Source organism: Coloeus monedula (genome assembly GCF_965178545.1).
Source record: "Coloeus monedula genome assembly, chromosome: 6".
In the NCBI taxonomy this organism is placed as follows: domain Eukaryota; kingdom Metazoa; phylum Chordata; class Aves; order Passeriformes; family Corvidae; genus Coloeus; species Coloeus monedula.
The window spans coordinates 14,650,058-14,672,689 of NC_138786.1; the positions used below are offsets into that span (position 1 = coordinate 14,650,058).

Here is a 22,632-nt window from a genome sequence, read left to right on the forward strand (position 1 = left end):
ACCCCTCACCTCCTGCATAATCCCTTCTGCAATTTCTAAATTTCCAAATCTTCCTGCTGGTCACTGCTTTCTCTCCCAGTTCTGCAGGACACCAGAGGCACGGCCCCACATGAATGAAATGCACTTGCAGTGAATGACTAGGGCACTTCACTAACTCAAGGCTCTCAGATCATAAAAAACCAAACCAGTCTGAGCACAGACACCAATGTCCAGCTGGTGCAGCACTGCAACAACCATGACCCAGATCTGATACTGCAGGACAGCAATATGGAAACCACAGCCACAAGCCTGCCCCACCTGGAAAAATTCCCATTTACATGCAGCTTCCTGAAACAAGCAGAAGCTTCTAATACACCAACCATTTAGAGACAACACAAACTCAGGTAACGAAAATTTATTCTTTCAGTAAGTCACAGCCAGCTCTTATGCGACCAGGGCAGAAGCTGTTGATGATTCACTAAAAAGAGAGAAGAGAGACAAAAGAGAAATATTAATCGCAGAAACTATTTGTCAAAAACACAGCTTCAGTTAAAAGTTTTAACTATCACTCCTGAGCTAAATCACTGCTTAAGAATTTTTATGGCCAAAGATTTCTCTTGTACTTTTACAATACAAATCTTAGGGTAACAGCACAAACCCATGTGTTTATAAACCTGACTAGCTGCACTCGAGTCTCCTTAGAGAAACAAGGCTAATCCCAACATCTACAGGAATTCTATGGTGGTTACTTCTCATAGAGAAAAGCTACAGTAACTTCCTTTTTGCCACAGCTATTAAGCCATTTCTCAGTAAGTTTTGAAAGTGACATGAACGATTAAGGTATCTGAGAACCAAGACCACAGCTTAAAGTGTTGTAAAAATTGTCTGGTACTGACTTCATTTGTTGTGACCATGATTTTTATCCAAGAGTTTTAACAGTCATTTTAACAGTCCTAACACTCAGCAGGAAGTTTCATTAGTTTATCAGTTGAATTAATCAGTAATTATGTATGAAAATACCTCTTCTCTGCTGCCTAGATTACCTACACACCAATCACAATGCACTCTTCACCCTCTGAGTAACAGCCCCAGCAGTTTGTAAGACCATGCAGTCTTCAGTGCCAAGAGGAATGCAGGAGAAGACTTACTACTTCCAGTTGGGTGGCAGCACTCTCTTGGTTTTGTAGTAGCGAGCCAACCTATGGATCCTGCTCTCAATCAGAATCAGGCGGAATTTGGCATCTTTGTCCTTGAAAACGAAGTTACATTACGACCCCAACGTTACAACTACTTGGACTTGTCAATGTAGAATTCAGATGAGTTTCAGTAAAGCAGATAATCCACAGCTACTGCTAAAAACTTCCCATTTCCATTACCAAAGCTTCAGTGAAGTCAGAGCAGGACCAGAAATACATGGGTTAAACATTGCTTTTAAAATCCTTTTCACAAGAACCATTCTCCTTGATCAAAATGCCTCCCCAACGTCCTAAGTTTATTCTAAGGAAGGCTAACAGGAAGCACACAAAGAGTCTTTGCTTTGTCAAGCTGTAAATGAGCTACAGTGTAATTCAAAAACATAGTTACCTAATTAAAGGAGCACTCACCTTTCTGTTTCTCTCAAGATGCTTACGAACAGCAACTGCTTTCTTGATCAAGTGATAAAGATCCTCTGGGAGGTCTGGGGCCAGTCCCTTGGATTTAAGGATTCTCAGAATCTTGTTGCCAGTTACAAAGCGAACCTGGGCAACACCATGGGAATCCCTCAGGATCACACCTGAAACAAACATTTACATGTTACACTGAAAAGAAAAAACATACACCAACAAGCCTTGTGAAACTGACCTTACAGTTACAAGCTATCCAAAAGTAAGGCCTTCTTCAAGTTAAAAACCTTTTTAGTGGCAACTGAAGAAATGGTGGACATAAGTGAGCAAAATACAACTTACAGAAGCTGAAACATGTTATCTGGTAACACTTAAAAGACAACTGACTCCCCCATTGTGCTCAGGCAGGTAACACATTAGGTGCTACCACACTACGGGAAAATTCTCAACAGGACTCATTAACACTATGTATTCAGTCACTCTATGGATCCCTCTACAAAGAATTATTATTGCTTTCGGGACTGCAATAATAAAAATAATTGTTTATACAGCACCTAATTACACTGCATACATAGCTCATGACCATATAAAGCTGTGTCATGCAAACACTTCAGCTCTGCAAGGGCCCAAACCCTAGAACCAGTCCGTAATGCAGTGGAAGTGCCTGGCTCAGTAAACCCTAAGCACAGGGCTGCTGGCACTGGAAAATTTCCTCCAGGAAATTTGGCACACCAAAAATTTTCCTATAACACCTCTAAGCAGCCATTCCTAAGGACAGGCCATAAGGTTATCCAAATGCTTTTAGTCTCCCACTTGAAAAAAAACCCCAATACCAACCACCTCAGCAAAGATGCTTCTTGCAAGTACAACACATACAATGTCCCAGTGTTGGACTTGCTGATCCCTGGGGGTCGCTCCCAGCTCAGGATATTATCCTAGGACTCTTAGTGGTATCCACAGTGAACACAGGTACACCAGAAATGCTCTGCTCTCTTAGCAGGTTATTTAATATAGACTGAAGGAACAATTATGATATTACAATTAGAAAAACGTGGGTTTGTCCCCATTCAGGAGTGGTTTATAACCCTTACCAATTTGGGAGGGAGTCAGGCCTTTTTTAGCCAACTTGTAGATCTGTTCCTTTACATCATCAGAAGTAAGTTTCAGCCACTAAAGAAAATTAGAAAAAAAAAAAAAAAAGCCAAACTGATTAACACTGCTTAATACAGAGGCACAGGCTAGCTACTGAAAACTTTCAATAAATGGTAGAAACAGATGCTTTGCAATGCTTAAAAGAACAGTCAAGAACTGAAATTGCACTTTTAATGATATAGAAACTTTTAAACATATAATACACCTGTACTGATAGTGAAATGTCATGGGGGAAGGCAGAGGTAAAGATGAGAGTCTCCATTTTAAAAACTCCAAGTAAGTTTTTTTAAAAAAGCCTCCGACCAACTGCTTTATCAACATTTCAATTTAACTGCCACACCAGAAGCACAAATCCAATGTTACACACACACACAAAAAAAAAAATCACTGCTCTTTGGAAGGAATTCTTCATCCAGGCCTTTTGACAAATATAAAACTGAGACCCATTTAGCCACCTCTCAGTAAAGTTAACTAGAGATAAGTGAAAAATCAGATTTTAAGTACACTATTTAATTAAAAAATGAAACGAACCTACCAAGATAAGACTGTGCCTTTTCTATTAATTTTATGTTTAACAGTACTGATAAAGCCACTGCTTCCATGATTATTAATGGCAAGACAACACTAAGTTCGGCAATCCTGACTTCCCATGAGCTACAGAAGCTCCAGATTTTTTTTACTTGTTAATACTATCACAGTATGAAACAGAAAAACACAGCAAACATAAACACAGAAGTGCTCTAAAGATTACAATTTAAAACAGAACATAAATAAAACTAAACAAAAAAAAAACCCCACAGGATTTTAAAAAACAAATATAGCATTTGATCATCCTAATTGTTATTGAACTGTTGAACCATCAGCAGTACTTCAAGCAGCTTCATATTACCTTACTTTAAATTGTATCTATTTAATTTCAGATTTTGTGCTTATGTTCTCATTTCATTGTTTTCACTCCATGCTTTTCCACATGCACCACAAATTGTTCTTTCTGCGAACAAACAGATCCTCCAAGAAATGATCTTGCAAAGGAGGACTTCCCTTACAAGTGAAAGCAGCCTGCAAGAACTAAGGGCACGCCAAAACAACTCCATTTAGTACCCTGACCAACAAATTAATTGTAAGTATTTCTGAAGGCAATCGGTTTATTCCACAATAGCAAACTCGAGTGTGAAAATAACGATTTAATCTCTAGGAATTATCAACACAGAGACTCCAAGTACTTGAAGAAGTACTTAAACAGAAAAAGGTACGAAGAAGAGACAAGACTTCTTCGCCTAACGAACCATCCGGCCAGGAAAAAAGACACCTGCCTCCTTAGTAGCCTAAGGATCACCTCAGAACCACGGAATTTTTAGGGTTGAGGGACTTCTGGAGATCATCTAATCGAACCCACTCCCCCAAAGCAGGGTTCCCTAGAGCAGATAACACAGGAGCGCATCCAGGTGGGTTCTGAATGTCTCCACAGACGGAGACTCCACCATCTCCCTGGGAAGCCTGTTTCATCACATGCCGAAGAAGCATTTACACAGGCCATAATTTGAGAGCGATGACGCAAAATACTACAGCTCTCGTTTTCTTTCCCTCCGTGGACACCCCTGAGCTGCGCTGTGGGTGCCGGAGCGCGCACGGGGTGCGGAAGATTCTGGGGAAGGTACTCACCGTGGGCACGCTGCGCCTGTAGGGCAAGGCCGACTGGGACAGGCCCTTTCTGCGGGAAGAAGCACATCAGACACTGAGCGCCCGAGCTGAGGGACTCGGCCTCTCGGCCGCGGCCCGAGCCTTCCCCACCCCGCCGCCATGTCCACACGGCCGCCTGCCTCCCCGCTATCCCCACACGCGCCGGAGCGCTCCCGCAGCATCCCTCCCGCCCCCGCCCCGGTTCGCGGCGCCCCCCGACCCCCCCGAGCCGCCCCCGGGCGCGGCCCCGGCCGGGCCTTGCGGCTCACCCCGGAGCGTGCATGCGACCCATGATGGCGGCAGAGCGCGGAGAGAGGGAGCGGCCCCCCCGCGCTTCCGCAGGAAGCTGCGGCCCGGCCCGGCCCCGCCCCCGGAGCGCGGCAGCCAATCAGCGGCCTCGCAGCCGCGCCGCGCGCCCCCTCAGCCGTCCCGCCCAGACCCTCGGCCCTTCCCGGCACAGAGCAGGCCACGCGTTGGGTTTTATTCCAGAATAGTGTTTAATGGACTTACAGGAGAGTTACGGAGTCACAGCGAGCCCGCCCGACGCGGGGCCATATTGTACATCTTTATTATCGTTTAATTAAAGTATTTGGTTCTTAGAGATACACAGACGGAGGGAGGCGCCCTGCTCTCGCTGCCCTCCGTCCCCCCTCTCAGGGAGCGCCCGGGCAAGGGGGGACACAGCGGGCCCCGAGGGAGCCCCGGCCTTAAGGCAGGTGACGAGGGGTTCTACACAACCCTACAGTTGTAAAAATAGAGAAAAGAGCGTTTACCAAAGATCGCACATGCGTCCAGAGACAGGCAGCTGTAGGTCGTACAAAGGCAGTAATAAAAAGGTCAGTGCAAAGTTGGAGGTTAGTAGAGGAAGAGGTCCTAGCGCAAGCTGCTGTTCTCGGATACCAACACAAGGTCTGGAGGGACAATTACACTTCTGGCTGCAGGTCAAACGGTGCATAAAAGATTTTTTTTTTCTTTTCATTAAACAAGATATAAAAAGCTGTTAAAACTACATTTTCAAGCTACTTAGCATACCGGTAAATTCCATCCCAAGTATTTCCCTCTTTCACATCCATCTTGGTTTTTCTATATAGCATGGTAAATTCTTATTGCAACAATCAGGTTTTTTGTAATTGAGAATAGTGCAAAAGAGGTGCAAGCTTGGTGCTGGTCCTCTACACGTGGGGAGAGGCCAAGGCCAGATCCCACAGACAACATAAAATCCATGACCATAAAAAGCTCCAGCCAGTGACGATTTTGAAAAGGAAGGGAAAGGCACAAAATGAATTAAGCTATGAAGAAGATTAAATCAGAAGTCAGGACATGTGCTAACAATAATACAGTACTATACTTTTTTATTTTTTCAGTCCAGACAACTGTTAAAACTGCAAATCATTTTTTAAATGATTTTAGTTTAATTGTATTTTGTGCTGTAAGACACTGTGCTTTAGTAGCAAACTGCAAAAAAGGCAGTCCATATTGCTTTCATTTTATTTCACAATGGAACGTTTCACAAAAACAGTAGTCTACTTTCCTGTGTTTAAGTGACTTGTGATTCTAATGATGGAATGGAGTAAGTCTCAAAAGCATCAAGTGAGCAGGAAATATATCTAGTTAGTTATATAGTTTATTATTTACAGGCTATATACTAAATGAAAAATATGCAGAAGATGCCTACTACAACTGGGATTTGTTAGCGCCCACTAGTATTGGCCCAGTTTCTAACATTCAAGATATCATTAGCTTTTTAATTGCAATAATTCCTATGAAATTGGACCGTGAATCGTTTAGGCACCAGGAGATTCAAGTTTACTTCTCTCTTCTGTATTGAAGAGTGATTGGTCAGTAGCAGGGGAAGGAAAATTGGATTATAAAATAGGTTTTTAGTGTTGGGTAGACAGAAGGCTTTCCCCATATTGTGTCTTTGTTCATAGTTGCATATTTCACTTTAAATTTTGCTTCAAGATTTTGTACTAAAGAAGTGTGCAACTTTAGAGCTTTGTTTACACAGAACATGAACATCCTAAACCCCAAATAAAGTGAACAAAAAGGTGACACCTGTAGTGCAGAAAGGCCTAATTAAGGGCCTAATTAAGTAACCAGTGGTATTAACGGGAGATAGTGACATTTGCACTCCACTCTCACAATATATTCAAATCTAATGTTCCTTGGAATGAAGTATTTTAGTGGGAGTAGTTCTTACTGGGAGTGAGAAACAGTATTGCCATGAACTGCTAAAGGAAAAAAAAAAGCAGCCAAGTTCCTCTCTCAAAGCTGTTAACTGAACTAATTTCTGGCCTGCAATTCATCCAGCAGTGGTGCTTTTCAACTAGAGGCCACTCTTTCCCTGGAAGCACAAATGCAAATGCCACTTTGGATTAGTGTTTGAATCTGCTCCATTAATCACTGCAGTACTGAGAAGTTCTAGAAATTACAACAAAAACCCCCACTGAGAAGCTGGGCACATTTCCTACGGTACCACATTCAGCCAGTCTTCATTCAGTTTTTGGAGACCATGGGTAGAGAATGGGGAAGAAAAAAATGTATCTAAGTTGAACAAATTGTGAAGGTCAGTATACGTGATGCTATTTGTATGTAACACGTCTTGGGAAAAGGCTTCCAGTAGGACCTGCAAGGTATCAAATATGAGAATGTTCCCCCTTTATAAGGAGCTGAGAGTTAGTATGTATACATATTTAAATACCAGGAATGAGGTAAAAGAGAAGCATTTGAATTATAAGGCACCATTATTACAACTTCCACTATTGGCACTCACTCCAATAAGTCTTAGAGAAGCATGAATCTGGGATTAAATGTAACGCTAAGGAATTTTTCCAGCCCTTCAACCTTCACTTCTACAGGTGTGTGTGCAGCCACCAAAATTTTACCTGTTGCTGCTTCTGTGATGTCTCGTTAGTAGTGGGAATGTAATCCTAAAATACGCAATTCCTTTGATGTTCTCCAGCATCATGTCATGGATGACACAACAGCGGCAACAAATGAAAAGCAAAAATGCACTATATCCACAGGCCTAATGACTGAGTTATGGTTCAACCAACCAGCATGGCCAAACTGCTCATCTTACTTTCACTGATGGTTTAAAAACCCCCTCCTTTACCCTCAACTCAAACGTTTACAAATGATGCTTTGATAACACCACATGGGCATAAACCAGGTTTTTTTGCAATCCTCCAAATTAGGCTACCTGAACATTGGTCCAATGTATCTGTTGAAATGGAGAGTCTCTTATTTTAAGATGTACAGGTTATCTTCAAGTAGGAAGATGCACAAAGCACAAGTGAATACAACTGTTCTGGTCTTGCTGAGGCGCAGCAACGAGTTCACAGATAGGGTACAGCAGTCAGTCGATACCAGCTAACAGTCTCCTTGCTCAGGTTGAAGTCCTTTAGTGGGAGTGTAATTCCACCTAGGAAGAAGTTCTCACGTAACGATTCTGCACTGAGCACACTTAACTGCAGCTCCCTCTGTTTCAGCGTCTCCATGCTGTATCCACTGTACACGAGCTAGGAGGGAAGAAGTCAAGAATTTTCTAATTAGGCAAAAGAAATTGCCCGAGGTGCCCTTTCTTCTGACTGCCCAGCCACTGACAGATGGCTGAAGTGCACGTTGTGACCATTCAGTACATCTGTTTCTCAGGCAATGGGCTGAAGGACATCCCTATTTTATTCTGTGCTCCCAATGTTAAGTATTTAAAAGAACTATTGTTTTTTGACTGAAGTACTGTTTACATGCCAAGACTCCTGAATTAATTTTTCTGCACATCATCAGTCAGTGAAACCAGGGCAGGGGGATTTTTAGTTTTAAGATTCCTTTCCTTCCTCCACATCACTACTCAGAGTCAGTCTGAGAAATTTCTGCTTACTTGTAAGAGCACACTGACCTAACTCAGTTGCTTTATATTTAAACAGGGCACAAAGTTTTTCAAAACAGTTCCATTTCCATATATTTACAGATTTTGTAGACAATATTTTAATTGCTTAGAATATGAGATTATAGCAAGCTATAGGAAGTTACTACACTAATTTTAACTTGCCATTTCATTGAAAGTTGGGTTTCTTGTCTTCCGGGAGATTTTGGTTTTGCGTTTGGATGTTTTGTGCGTGTCTGGGAGTAAGTAAGTTTTCACATAGGGATTTGGATCTGCACCATCTTCTGTAACCTATGGCCAAAGAAACAAGACAAGTTAGAAAACTAATTAGTGCATAACTGTTTGCATATTTATTTTCAAGTGTCTAGACTTTGCAATCAAACTAATCAAAAGCAGCAGTTAATTAAGCAGGCAGTCAGAAAATATAGAGGAAAAGAGAGAGTTTCACCATTCTTGCATCAATCTAAGTCAAGATGGTAATTGAGAAAATGGAAACAGGTTTTGGCAGTGAGTGCAGGGTCTCCACTTACCAGGTCTTTGATGTGCATCACCATGATAAATAGGGTGCTATTTCTATAGGATATGGATAGCTTCACTTCTCCTCCCACTTTGCCTGAGGTAGGACTTGATGGACTTGTATCTGGAATAACAGACATTTATTTCTTCTGTAATACTGGTACATTTTCATCACTACTACACTGCTTATCACATATGGTAAAAAATACAAGCCTTAGACCAAGTTCAGTTCCTGATTCTATTTCTAGTTCCCTAACATGGGCAAGGCTATGGGCTTTAAAAGTTTTTGGAATCTCTTGCAAGAACCAGCTTGGAGGTTTGGAGTGAAAACCTTAATAATTTAGTTAAGCCATAAACAAGCCCAAGTGATCACACACATTATTACAATTTTTGGTATGTACTTCCTTGAAACTCTATGTAGGCACATTAGGAAAGACAGTGATGCAGTTTTCAATTAGAGAAAACTACAGTTAAGTAAAAAACATATCAAAGATTCACACTGTAAACGCGTCATACTGTATCATCCAATTTATAAACATCCCTTACCTGCAGGTCTGGCTATTCCATCTATTCCTTCCACTTTGTCATCACGAAGTAATGGATGGAAAAAAGTATAAACAAGATCACACTAAATTTGGAAGAAATGTTACATGTTAGTTTAAGTGTTTAAAAGTGCCAAAACTTGAAAACTTGCATTTGATTTAAATTACGTGTACTCACTTCTGCCACCTCTGGAGAACTGTTCATCAGGCTCTGTATGTAGCTGTTGAGCTCCACTTTTCTTTTGGCTGCTACATCTTTGATATGTGTTCTTCCCAGCACCATCTTATTAGGAAAGCTACATGAGAAGAACAAAAAATAGCGTTTTCAGTTAATTTATCAGAAGTACGTACAGTAGCATTTCACCACCATTTCCATCCTGAAGTGCTCACATCCATTTTTTTCTGCCAATCCAGAGTGGAAACACAGCATGCCAACAGGTTATGACACTCCAAAAAGGCAAGGAAATACTTATAGGTGATTATTATATGTAACATGACACACAGACCAAAACACTGAGATGCTGCTCTGGATGTCCTCCTTAAATCTTATAACTGATTTCTCCCTTAATTGCAAACTATGAGGTCTAGTTTGCCCCTCAGCAGTTTTGTCTCCATTTCAAGCTATTTTTTCCTCCACCCAGCTGGGAGCAGTTTTGTTGCTTTTGCAATAGTGATGGGCAACTTAGGCACATACCCTGGTAACTTCCAAAGAGGAAAGAGAATGCCAAGTTTGTTGTGGAGCTCCTGGAACTCATCAAATGTTCGGAAGACAAATGTTGGCTCAACTTGCCCTTCTCTCAAAACTCTCACTACATAGATCTGCCCAAAACAGAAAAATAAAAGTAGTTTATATAAAAATATTATAAAATAACAATACAATTTTCTTAACAATCCACTCTTTCTCCTATAGTAATCCTTCTCCTGAATACATATCCCATTATTATATCCCTTATTCCAACATTTCCATTTTATAGTTAGAATTGTAAGCAGCCCTTAATGCAAAGTAACATCACATGGTCTTCCCATAAGGTAGACCCACAGCTGTCGGGGGATGATGAAGGTAGGGAAGACTGAGCTGTGTGCACTCTCCCTTTGAAGACTCACTGGAAGTTCCTACCAGATACACAAAATGTTAACAATGGCGCAGGATTACATTGACACATATATCTGTGGGCACGAAACTACCACAGAACCTTTCAGGTGTGATTTTTTCCAATTTAATTCCCTCCTGATCCTACAGGATTCCATTTTAAAAGTGATAATTTGGTGGGCAGATGCAAGTGCACTGCATTATACAAGAAGAATTTTTCAAAGTACTGGGGGTACAATCCCCGGATATATTCACATTATTCAAAGGAAATGAAGTTTGAGAGCTGCACAGAAAATTCAACTCAGTGGGCCCATTTTATGGGTAGAGGAGTTAAATGTACAATGTATAATTTAACTTTAAAAATCTAGGCAGAATCTAGACCACCCTAACAGTTTCCTGGAAGAGGCGAGGCTGTTTTGGCTCAGACCAGGACTACTCAAATACATTTATTGTACAGTGATTCAGTACAAAGCTCTTCACTTCCAGCTTTAGTCAGATTTGTTCTACCTTCCCTTCCCGGTGCCTTACCAGCTTAAGACATTTACAGCAAATACAGCTTGGAAAGAGATGTACACTTGCATCTATCACTACAGCTCACTTTTTTATAAAGTTCAGGGAAATGAACTAGAGCTTATTATTCCAGCCCAAAAAATAGCAGTATAGAAGTAAAACAAACAAACAAAATCGAAGAAGGTTGCACATCTGCATAGGAATATTAACATTACGTCTCAAAGTGTAACCCAGGTCTATTAAAATCCTGAAGGCAAATTGCAATGCTTGGTGTCTCTAGTAAGACTAAGAGTATAAGTGCATTAGTACAGGAAACAATGCTTTTCCTTAGGAGGAACAAATCAAACTTTAAAGGAAGGTCAGACCAAAACCAGAGTGTCTGACTTAACGACTCCTACTCAGGAACAAGCCATTTTACAGAAGGCAGCTACATAAGAGCCCGTGATCATGACTCAAATTCCCGTATTTTAAAATAATCTCCACCAACACTACTTCTGCTCTTTCTACTTCCTTCTAGATGCTTTTCAAGAGGTGTTTTCATTTTGAAGAATATTATGAGATGCTAGAAATGCCAGTCTGTACTCTAGCTGGTTGTACTGTTGCTGGTTTATCCTGGCCAGCAGCTCAGCACCCACACAGCTGCTTGCTCGCTCCCACCCCCTCACCAGTGGGACAGTTGGGAGAACAAGAGCAAGAGTGAGAAGATCTGTGGGCTGAGATAAAGACAGTCCTGGGGAGGGAGGGTGACGCAAGACAATCACCACAGCCCACAAGCAGAACCATGCTCGGCCAGTTCCCAAACAGCCACCTTGGAAGACAACCCCCTCCTGTCCCCTGCTTTCTTCCTCTACCCCCAGATTTATTGCAGACAGTGACATTATACACTCTGTGTATAATGACATTATACAATATTTCTCTGGCTGGTTTTGGTCAGCTGTCCCTGCTGTGTCTTGCTGGAAGAAAATACACCATTATCTTCCCTGAGTGGAAGCAGCTCCCACATACTTACGTAATGTTTATCGGGGTTGTATCTCTTCTGATACGTAAACACAGACACTTGTTTGATTCGGCCGTCTTGTTTGAGAGAATAGGTTTTAGCAGAAAATGACAGGATGGGCTCATCATTAGAAGGCAGACCTGAGAAACGCAGCTGAGCCAAATTGTGAATGAAGAAATTGAACTTTGTGGCAACACTGCCCAGACTGGATTCGATCAGCCTGGAAAAAGAAAACATCAACACACACAAAAGTGGTTCTGTCAATGCATCAGACTGAAGTCTAAGAAAAATAACCCCCTATTTCTTACTGACAAAGAAAAGATTTTTAAGAGTGATCAATGGGCTATATGAATAGTATCATATCAACATTTAATATGAGACTCAGTATCCAAACTTTGGAATAGGTTTTTATTGAAGAAGTGAAGGCTTTCCAGACTTGCATCCAACTCTAGAGCCCTGGAAAGACATGGACCTGCTAGAGCAGGTCCAGAGGAGGGCCACAGAAATTATCAGAAGGATAAACACCTCTCTTGAGAGAACAGTCTGAGAGAACTGGAGTTGTTCAGACTTGAGAAGGCTCTGGGGAGATCTTATTGTGGCCTTTCATGGGGAGGCCATTCCTACTTAAAGGGAGCTTATACAAAAGAAGGGGACAAACTTTTTAGCCAGACCTGTTGTGAGGGGACAAAGGATAAAGAATATGAGAGTAGATTCAGATCAGATATAAGAAATTTTTTTACAGTAAGAGTGGTGAAACACCAGAACAGGTTGCCCAGAGAGGTTGTAGATGACAGGACGGCTTTGAGGAGCCTGATCTAGTTGAGGATGTCCCGGTTCATTGCAGGGGGATTGGTCTTAGATGGCCTTTAAAGGTCCCTTCCAACCCAAACTTTTCTATGATTTTCAGTTGCATGCACACCACTGCAGTTTCCCCTTCTATTTGAAGTGAAGTACAGTAACACTTTTCTAACACGTAGCAACATCTCAGTTACACTATACGCACTCCCCTTATACTGGAGCATCAGCCCTCCCTCCCCAGTGTGCAAAAGATTTCTCCAAGAGAAAACTTCTTTACAATGCTTTCCATCATATACTCTGCTATTAAATGATTTAGGATGTATTCAAAATGTAAGTGTTAAACAGCCAGACAGAATTATTTGCTCTCAGCACTTTAAACCAATTTTTCACACAAGGTTACTCCTAAAATCTACGAGGTATTTTAGCACAAGCATTACTCTTATATAGAACTGGTCTTACTTATATAGTTAACTGTATTTTATGATTGTACAGTGTAACTGTTCAGCTTGTACAGACATGTTTGTGACCATTCCTAGCACGTTTTTTCCTATCAGAAATCTCCCATTAACAGGATGATACTGGGACATATTTTAGTTTTCACTTATCCAGTACCTTGTGAAGAAGATGGTGGCTTCTGCATCTGTTGTTTGTGGCTGGAGAGCATCCTGGACATACTTCAGGTCCTGAACCCCGCTTAGCTCTGGTAACCCAGAAGAAAGCATCTGCAAGAAATTGAAATTCAGTTTTAATGCAATAAACCCAATATGATTTTCTACTGAAATGATTAAGACCTAGACCCTCAAATACATTTGTATCTGCACTAAATTGCTAAAAACTAACAGCAATAGACAACAATTATTTATAATCAGCAGTTATTCATTATTTCTGCTGAATTAAAAGCAGTTAGAACTCTTTGCAGTGTAATTTGTGGTATCATCCTAGTTTTATATCTTCTAGAAAGAGGTAGGAAGTAAAAAAGCTTAAAAAATTCCAAATAAAGCTTCCCAAAAAGTAAGATCAGATGTTTCTGACTTTTAAAAAAAGCCCGCATTAAGAGTTTCTCCAGCATAAAAAGCACAGTTTTTAATACAACCCAGCATGACAGATCTATCAAGTTTCAACTGAATGTGAAAAACGATTACCAATGACAGTAGGTTAAGGAAGAGGCTGGCATGCTTTCTGATCAAGTTGTAAGCTTGGCAGCAGAGATCCACGAACAGCTGAAAGCGAATTGTGGGCTTTTCCCCACCATTTATGACATAAGCCATATCTGATGTCAGCACAAAAGGAGCTCGATCCCTGTTCAAAAAGCACAGAATTCCTGAGTTCATCATAAGTTCTCTTCATTGTCATGTGTTTTCTGCTTCCCTCCATCCCCATCCTGAAGTAATGGCATTAAACATTCCATTACTGCTGTTTCATGGGTTTGGGTTGGGTTCCTCTCCCAAGTGCTGCTTCAGGTTACACAGCACTTCCACATGGTACTGGACCTACAGCAGATCTCCCAGAGCAACACTTGGAAAAAAAAAAAACCACTTCATTCTCTACAATGCTTAGGTACAGAAGATACCTTTTAAAGCTACCAAACATCTGTGCATGTCCCAGAAACTTTCCAAAGTCGATGTGAAACATATGCCCAGTGTTCCGGAGCATTATGTTATCATTGTGTCGGTCACAGATTCCCAGGACATACGTGGCTACACAGCATCCTGCACAAGAGTAGATGAAGTTTTCTGAAGCCTAGGAGGGAGAGAAAAGAAGTGAATTGAGATCAAATATCAGTGGAAAAACATAATTCATGTATTCAAGAGTCAATCTTGATGAGTGCAAAATCCAAGCCAGGCAAAACAGACTCTACATTTGCTTTTTTTTCCCCAAATACTGTTCTTCAAACAGATAGTTTTGCTAAAATCTCTAGATACCACACTTTTCAGCAAAAATGGTCATTTTGTTTTTTACATAAATGAAAGAGAAAAGAGGAGTTGAAGACAAACCACAAAACTATGTTAGCAAAGAAAAGGGTACAAGACATATTCCCAGTGTACTGTAATGGCATTAGAGCCCAAAAAAAAGTTTTAATTTTTGAATCTCTTGTGTACAAGAAGAGGCCACTGCTCCTGAACCACAATGAAGAGTGCCAACTATTCTCTCCTCTCTTAAAGTACATTTTTTCTCTATCCAATAAAAACTCCTGATGAAAATCCTGAGAATCCATCTGGCTCCTTTTTATAGAGGGGATTTTAATTTGTTCTTTTTCAAGTATAGAAAAAAATTAAGTTTCCTAAATATACAAAAAAAAAGTTTCAATGGAAGACCTGGACTATGAATTTCATTCCTTCATCAGATGGTATTTAGCCCTTTTAAAAGATCTGCAAAAAGAACAGTGCTAAAAAGTTACCTTTTCATACTCCTCCTCTGTAGGATTGTACTTTCGCAACCACTCTGCCAGAGGCTTGTCCTTAAAAGAACCTGTCACTCCATATTCCACTTGAATTTTCCTAAGTGTATCTGAAGCAGGAACAAGCTCTACCATACCTTGATATAGAATAAAACAAAGCACATCTCCTTAAGTTATGTTGCATTTTTATTATTCAGTAGAAACTTTCCTAACAGTGATGAATTTTACAGACTTAGACCAACTCTTTCAAAATCCAGCTAGGTGCAAAAATAATTCTATTAGTCCCTAAGCATTTCCACAGACTATGGTACAAAGCAAACCATGAAACACATGTAGCAATCCAACTTAGCTTACTTTACTACCCCTAGTTACAGCTCCTAGAATGCACCTTTAAGTTATACTTTGAATTATTAGTTTCTACCATATAAACTACTATTAGTCTAAATTAGGCAAAATACTTTGATGCTGACAACTCTCACACACTGACGCTGAATTAATCTAGTAACTTTATCTGCTGTCAATTGTTGAAACAGATGAGACAGTGGGCTTTATATGTGGCCTTACTTTGGAGATATAATTTACTAAAAATATTTGTATAGCTGAACTATAAAAAGAAAACATTTAGTTGGTTAACAGAATTTTTATTTCTATTTTGCAAGAGCTACTAAAGGTACATCTGCAATTTACATCCATTTTACTTTTCCCCTTTAATCTTTTGAGTACTTTAAGGACACTAATATTAGTAAGAAAAAAAAAAGCTACATAAATCATCATTCAGAGTAGGAGGAAAAGCCATCTGTTTCTCTAAAAAGCAAGTCTTACATAAATAGTAGCTTTTTGCTTGGTTTTGCCAACCTAAATTTCCATCTTTTCCATGTATTTAAGAGTTTTTGGTCATGATGTTCATCTGACTGAAGAAATATTTAAGTTATTGTTTATCCTCCTAAATATCTTTGATTTCTATTGGCCAGCTCTAGGGAATTAGCTAAAACTAGCAAAAAGCATGTTCAAGGTGCAAGGCAGTAGTTGCACTCAGAGTTCTCTGACCTACTTTCAAACCCCAGAGACAGCCAAAGAACTTTTACCAGCATATGACACTAATTCTGGGGGATAGTATGTGTGTGGGCATGGCAAGGACTGGTTTAAATTTTTCTTCTTTTTGCACGTTTCAGTACAAGAATGATACCCCTGACTAAATTGGAGCAGATTCCAAATACTTCAGCATTTCAATTTTGATTGGAATACTTTCACCACAATTAAACTTTCAGAATAAGGATTGCTATAGCACCATTATTTTCCTGTGTTGCAGTAAGAGCATCAAGAGCAACCTTGGCTTTCATCACTGTATTTGTTTTTTTGTACCACTGTTCATTGACAACAGAACACTCAAGAGAAGAAACACATTTAGATGCCACTCAGCCATCAGGAAATTCAGAACAATCTAACTTGTTATACTCTCAGATACTAAAGTTCCTTGCAGTGGAACTGTTCCTTGGCACCTTCTGCCCAGAAATTTTTCACTATCAGTGTGACAAGAAATTGAAGTGGGGGAGCAAAGATTAAAGGCGACATCTGGTTTAGCACCTCTGTCTTTTCCAGTTGAGAGACACTTGAAGATAACCATCCGTAGATCCAGTCCCTCCTGCAGCCAGATCTTATCCATAATCTTAATCATTTGTAAAGCCAACATATCTTGTCTCAGATCTTCTCCAACCTTAAATGGAAAAATAAAAGTTAACCAGAGAATTATTATTCTCTTTAATAAGCTTAAAAGAAAAACAGGCTACAATTAAGCTTTCACATGTGGTAGACTCTTATGTTTTATGGCCTGTTCACATGTTGCTTTCTAGATACACAGGAGCAAAACTCATGGAATAAGCTTATTGGTCTGTGCTAAAATTAATTGATACCAATGAAATAATGATTATCATTCAGCTTCTTTTCTCCAATACACATGTAAGGCCTACCTTAAACATCACGTTAATTTCTTCTCCCAGAGGGTCTGCATTTATCAGTGCAACTTTGAGTGGTACTGCATTGGAGCTGAAGAAAGAACACGCCTGCAAGTAGATTTAGTGTTAATGGTCAGAAAGGACTATTCCTGCTAACCCAGAAAACGAGATATTCTGACAACAAGCAGGTTCGACACACAATGTGGCTATTCAGACTTTCAACATTTCAATTGTGGTGAATACGTGCTTCCTTTGAATAACGAGCCCTTTGGCTGTTATTTGTTGAATTCTTGTACAAAAGCCAATATTGCTGCACAGTGATGTTTTATACATTCTGAAGGGAAGAGTGAATAAAACATGAATAAATATTTTATCAGCAGGTTGTGTTGAAACCTAGAAGATGTATTAAAAATGTGTATTTGTGTGTTTCACAGGATTTTCTCATTTATCTGCTTACAAGCCCCTGCTCATGATTTAATAGTTACAGTAGAGAAGGAAAGCGAGACGAGCTGTCTCTCCAACACAGGATTAGTTCAAGCGTTAACAGACCTTTAGGTTTTCAGTCATGCATGATGATATAATCAAGACTGTGGTTGAGCAGATATTGTCAAGCCTTGCAGAGTTCTGGAAAAATAATTTACCTGCTTCTCCTACATTATTACTTGCTGGGCCTTCGCAATAAAATAAAGCTACTGCCTCCCTGACCCTGCCCAGCATCTCTGGACACAATCAGTAACAGGTAGTTTTGCATGTTTCACAGCATTACTCATTGCTTGAACTTTATATTCTTGGTCAATTTCCTCTTTTGATTACTAATGCACACAGGACTTTTTCATGCACTTTGAGTAGTCCCTTGGTTTGCTATAACCAGGATTGCTGGTCTCAAGAGACAGGCTCTGAAGATTTAATAAGTTATTACAGATACATGTCTATATTTTTTAACACAAGTGCCTTTGTCAGTTTTACACTGTATCTGTACACATTTTATCTTTGCTCAGCTAATTTTGCTGCCTTATTCAATCAGAATTTTTGATTAAACCCCATCTCCACAGCATAAAGAGCTTTCAAGCACTTCAAGTGATTGTTTTCATTTGTACAAGCTTTACCTAGTTGTAATTTTTACAAAAGGGTTTCGAAACCCTGAATGTGCAGTACCTTAATATTTAACTCTTTTGCCACAAGACTGGGATTGAGAGGCAAACGGCATTTGTTCTTCAAGAAAAATAACTGCACACGCTCCATGCCATTTTGCAAGGCAACCTGCAGACAAAAGAGAAAATTCAGCTGACATTTTCTTAACTGAAGCATCTACAGAAAACTTCTGGACAAAGCTACCCTGAAGCCACTATTTCAACTCCTCAATGTCAAAGGAATGCTAGAAACTACAGCTGCTGCCTTAGCTATTAAAAATACCTAAGCCTAGCAATGTAACACCCATCACACATGTTCGTGGGGGGGTTTTTTGACTGAACCAGATGACAGCATCCCACTATATCAAACTGTAAGCTCTATTATTAGCACAAAAACAGATATCCCATTCTTTTGCATAATGGGATCATTTTTCAGCAATAATTGGTTTAAATTCATTTCCAGTTTATCATACACAGAAACCATCCTACTTTCTTACACTATCACCTCACCAACATATGTTTCAGATGACAAACTTGACAAAAACACCAACTTCATTAAGCTTTGCAGAGCAATAGGTTCATAAATCTTCCTATGCATTTACATATCACTTTGAACTTAGACTAAAAAGACAATTAAGTGGATTAGTTTCAAATTAAAAATATATACACACCTGCCGAGCAGATCCACTCGTTTGCTTTACTCTTTCTGCTACCATTCCAAAGAGCTGCACTAGCCTGGTCTGCTTCTCCAGCTCTTCCCTCAGCCTTTTCCCACAGACTGAAAGAAAAGCTCCAAGAATTTGCTCATACCTTACACCAAACTTTGTATCATACAGTGTATCCTTAAGAAGCCTGAAATAAAGGATTTAAGTTAATTTTTCCTAAGGAATAGACAGCAAACAATGCACTATTAAGACATTAAAATATTTTAATGAATCAGTACTACATATGTCTGAAGTTACTGATATACAGGATAGAAAAGGCAAGAAGTTTGTGCTTTGTAGAGGCACCATGTATTCTTTCATTAAAAAGACCAAAACAGCAACCAGGATCTACATTCTGTATAATCACCATTCGTAACAGTCATTGTTATGTTATTAAATGATGATGTTAAGAAGGATCTTTTTTTTCTGGAAATATTAATCTTGTGGCACACACATTGCACGAGCAGTGGAACAAAAAGCCCCTTACCAGTACAGGTAGTGTGCAATCCGAATGCTTCCCAGGGCCCGAGCCAAAAGAAATTTCACAAGGGCACTGTCAAGGTAGGTTTCATACTTCAATGCCTAAACACAATGAAAATTACATAAATCAAGTCTGGATTTAACTCTTGATGAAGACAAATTTTGTGACTAATGCACAGACAGAATCACCACAAGTGCTTTGGACGGGCACAAAGTGATTATTTATTCAAATTGTTTCCCCTACTGTGCATTACAGTCAGAGGCACACAACTGCACTTCTGCTATTAGCCAGCAGCAATTCCTTTGGGTTTTCAAGAGCCATAAAAATTCAAACTCCTGTGTAGGCAGGAAGTCTTACCTGTACAAACTGAGGGAGGAAATCTGTTAACTCATCATCACTCAATGTCTCTATCCAGTTCACAGCTGTATTTCGTACTTCCTGATCAGCAAACCTAGAAAGCCACCACAAATCTACATTAAGTTTTCTCTGTTCACGTAAGATTTTTTTCTTAGTCTTTTTTTTGAGATCAGCTAGATAGAAAAGCAACCATATATAATCCGCAAAAGCTCAATAAGGGACCTATAAGGCCCTTCATCACAAAAGGTGCAACCGCACATGCATGTTTAGGACAAGCACAGTCAAAACCTCTCAAAACTCTGTCTCAATAAACTCCTGTCCTGTTGCATGTTAAACTTCAGAAACCTAACCACTGTTGCTGTGCTTTTCACTAGCTGACTTGGTTAAGCCTACATCAATAAAGTAAGCACAGGGTTCTTTGAAATTTTAAGAACACTTCACTTTTACCACAAGAAATTCAGCAATATTTTTCCACAGAACACCATTCCAGGATCTTCTACCAAAGAAGAGTCATTTAATGCTCAACAAAACAGAGAGAGTTTATTTACAGCAGTTTTCTTACTTTGAATCAAGTAGTTCTAGTGCAGCTAAGGGTGATAAAGGAGGCCACCGCTGAAGTAACGAATATATTTCTGGAAGACTTGCCCTGTCCCAGTGAGGGGCACTAACCAGGATTTTTGGTAGGCTGTTAGTATGGCTGTGACAATAATGTCTCTTCTCCCACAAAAATTCTTTATCTTCTTTCGACAGCCTGCAGACAAGAGCATTTCAGTTTATAGTGCACATGAAAAACCATCACCTGGAATAACCCCAATGCCACTGATTGTTGTATTCATACAGATAATTTAACACACAGAATGGAATGACATTGAAATGACTGTTCCCTCCACAAAAGTCAAAACAAGAAGCCAAATAAAGTTTCAAACATTAAGGAAACAATTCAAAGTTATAATTTGGGCAGGACAAAATTAAGTTTTAGTATAATCTGAAATAAACCAAAAACATTCATGTTAGTTTGGTGCAGATCAGTAGGAAAGGTTGCCAGAAAAGTTTCCATGGCACATGAACAGCCACCGCTGAGACTGCCACTGAGAAACTGCCAGGCAGGAGCAGGTGACTGTAACATGCAGGCAAAGGAGCAGCAATCTTGTAGCAAGAAACTATTATAGCACCAGCCACGGAAAACACAAGGAAATTCATTAAGTCAGTACCATTATTTCACATGTTTAACTCAACCTCTTGTTTAAGTCTCTACAGGTCTTCAAAATATTTAAAAGAAGATATTACAGAAACTTAAGAATATATAAGCATTCCATGCCCTAGCTACAAATTGTCATGTGCAAAAAGAGCCCAGCTAGCAGAGATGGATGTACCCAATAGTGCTATCCTTGGAGAGAATGGCAAGGAGACGTTCTCTCAATGGTTTTTCTAATGTTTCTACAGAAAGATGCACAGTAGTCTTTGCAGCTTGAGGAATTTTATATTCAATATCAAATGCATGGGATGGGAAGTCAATCTGTAAAAAAAAAAAAAAAAAGAAAAAAGATGATGTAAGTCCTTAAGCACAGTAGAGAAAGCAATGTCAGATGTTTGGGAACCTGAACTCTTTAATTCTACAAGTGTAACAGTCTTCAGATACTGTTTGCTGAGTAATTTTTTCCATCTCAATTCTACATAACTACGGTTCCTAAATGTACAGCTTGTGTTCTTGCACAATGCAGTGGTTGGAGCACTCCTCAGAAGAGAAGTGAGAATGCTTAGAGCAGAGATAATCACAGAACTGTTCAAACCCACACCAGTGGCTTCCAGCCAAGCACCGACTCAGGCCATGTTTTGGGACTGCTGAGCCATGCCTAGTAAGGCACTTTCTCTTTGGAGGGGGAAATTTGGACTCTGAACTGAGAAAGAGAGGTGCTTATGTTCTGTAAAGGAACTGGAATTGCTACTGCTTGTAGTGGTAGCTTGTCCACACAGTTCCCATCTCAGCACACATTTCTATGGATTGCTTTCAAAAACATTCCCTCCCAGTACTGAAAGCATGTAATGCCAAGCACCTCTGATTTCTCTTACTTCCAGACAGTTATTCAGTAACAGATTTGTAGAGACTTCCAGAAGCTTCCCATTCTTTGCCCTTACAGTTTAGTAATCACTATTCTATACTGACTTTGAAACACTTTGTAGCAGTACTTTCCCTCTCCACAAAACATTCATCTAATATGACCTACAAGTCCCAATATTCAAACAAACCAGAGCAAATCAGAATTAGGTACAACCTGCAATACTATTCTTTCCATGTTTCCTTTCTTACTGGTCGTCCCTGACACATGATGTGGATGTGAAGAGGTCCACAGTTGCAAGAGCTTCGTCCCACAAGTTAACAATCTGAGAAAAAAACATGTGCAGGTATTAGTATCACAGTCCATTTACTTCACCAAGACATGAGTCGTCAAATGAATTTATTTCTTTTCACTGGCTGTTGTCTGTACTTTAAGTGCTTTAAAGGGCTGCACACAACTTTTAGGGGAAAAGGCAAAGGAAAAAGTTCAGTGTTGACACAACTGACACAGATAAATTAGGTGCTCCCTGTTCTTTAAGTCAGAAAAGGAATACTTTTGCCTCTGAGGAAAAAACTGAACACAAACACACACACCACCACACTCTTCTTAGCTTCTAGAAAAGAGGCCCAGGCGTATGAATCTTATGGGCATCACCATTTGCTTGGACTTCCCACATTACCAGATTTTGCAAGGGCCTATCAAATGACATTTGCATTTGCCAGTGTATTCCCAACATGAATACAATTTCCAACTGCAGCAGTAGGGCACAACTGAAGACACTTCATAAATCAATTAAGTG

At 39.9% G+C, this 22,632-nt stretch overlaps 2 protein-coding genes across 4 annotated transcripts in view; both read right to left on the reverse strand.

Moving 5' to 3' along the window:
• Window positions 1-379: 379 nt before the first annotated feature.
• On the reverse strand, window positions 380-4,768 carry RPS13 (ribosomal protein S13). Its single transcript, XM_082283138.1, has 6 exons — window positions 4,685-4,768; window positions 4,398-4,446; window positions 2,675-2,753; window positions 1,584-1,753; window positions 1,128-1,228; window positions 380-457 (listed from the first exon to the last, which is right to left on the reverse strand). Exons 1-6 carry the CDS (start codon window positions 4,705-4,707, stop codon window positions 424-426), a joined length of 456 nt encoding a protein of 151 aa, XP_082139264.1. The 5' UTR covers window positions 4,708-4,768; the 3' UTR covers window positions 380-423.
• Window positions 4,769-4,971: 203 nt separating this feature from the next.
• Window positions 4,972-22,632, reverse strand: part of PIK3C2A (phosphatidylinositol-4-phosphate 3-kinase catalytic subunit type 2 alpha) — a 50,727-nt gene continuing 33,066 nt past the window's right edge. For 2 of the 3 annotated variants that reach the window (XM_082282928.1, XM_082282927.1), the window contains exons 14-33: window positions 22,050-22,158; window positions 21,150-21,292; window positions 20,339-20,527; window positions 19,777-19,870; window positions 19,426-19,520; window positions 18,906-19,086; window positions 18,260-18,364; window positions 17,120-17,212; window positions 16,737-16,866; window positions 15,153-15,289; window positions 14,325-14,494; window positions 13,897-14,053; window positions 13,367-13,476; window positions 11,969-12,176; window positions 10,054-10,178; window positions 9,538-9,655; window positions 9,364-9,445; window positions 8,832-8,941; window positions 8,467-8,592; window positions 4,972-7,936 (exon numbers count right to left, since the gene is read on the reverse strand). In XM_082282928.1, coding sequence (XP_082139054.1) covers window positions 7,754-7,936; window positions 8,467-8,592; window positions 8,832-8,941; window positions 9,364-9,445; window positions 9,538-9,655; window positions 10,054-10,178; window positions 11,969-12,176; window positions 13,367-13,476; window positions 13,897-14,053; window positions 14,325-14,494; window positions 15,153-15,289; window positions 16,737-16,866; window positions 17,120-17,212; window positions 18,260-18,364; window positions 18,906-19,086; window positions 19,426-19,520; window positions 19,777-19,870; window positions 20,339-20,527; window positions 21,150-21,292; window positions 22,050-22,158 — 2,665 coding nt within the window. In that variant the 3' untranslated portion in view covers window positions 4,972-7,753. The remainder of the gene's footprint in view (window positions 7,937-8,466; window positions 8,593-8,831; window positions 8,942-9,363; window positions 9,446-9,537; window positions 9,656-10,053; window positions 10,179-11,968; window positions 12,177-13,366; window positions 13,477-13,896; window positions 14,054-14,324; window positions 14,495-15,152; window positions 15,290-16,736; window positions 16,867-17,119; window positions 17,213-18,259; window positions 18,365-18,905; window positions 19,087-19,425; window positions 19,521-19,776; window positions 19,871-20,338; window positions 20,528-21,149; window positions 21,293-22,049; window positions 22,159-22,632) is intronic. The other variant, XR_014226462.1, reaches the window with a different exon arrangement.

What these genes read in the sequence shown, in the direction of transcription:
- RPS13 (XM_082283138.1), bottom strand. Translation starts at nt 4,707, where the DNA reads ATGGGTCGCATGCACGCTCCGGG. An exon ending in CCTGACTCCCTCCCAAATTG is followed by an intron (nt 1,754 to 2,674) that starts GTAAGGGTTATA and finishes TGTTTGTTTCAG; the next exon opens with GTGTGATCCTGAGGGATTCC. An exon ending in CTGCCACCCAACTGGAAGTA is followed by an intron (nt 458 to 1,127) that starts GTAAGTCTTCTC and finishes CTCTCTTTTTAG; the next exon opens with TGAATCATCAACAGCTTCTG.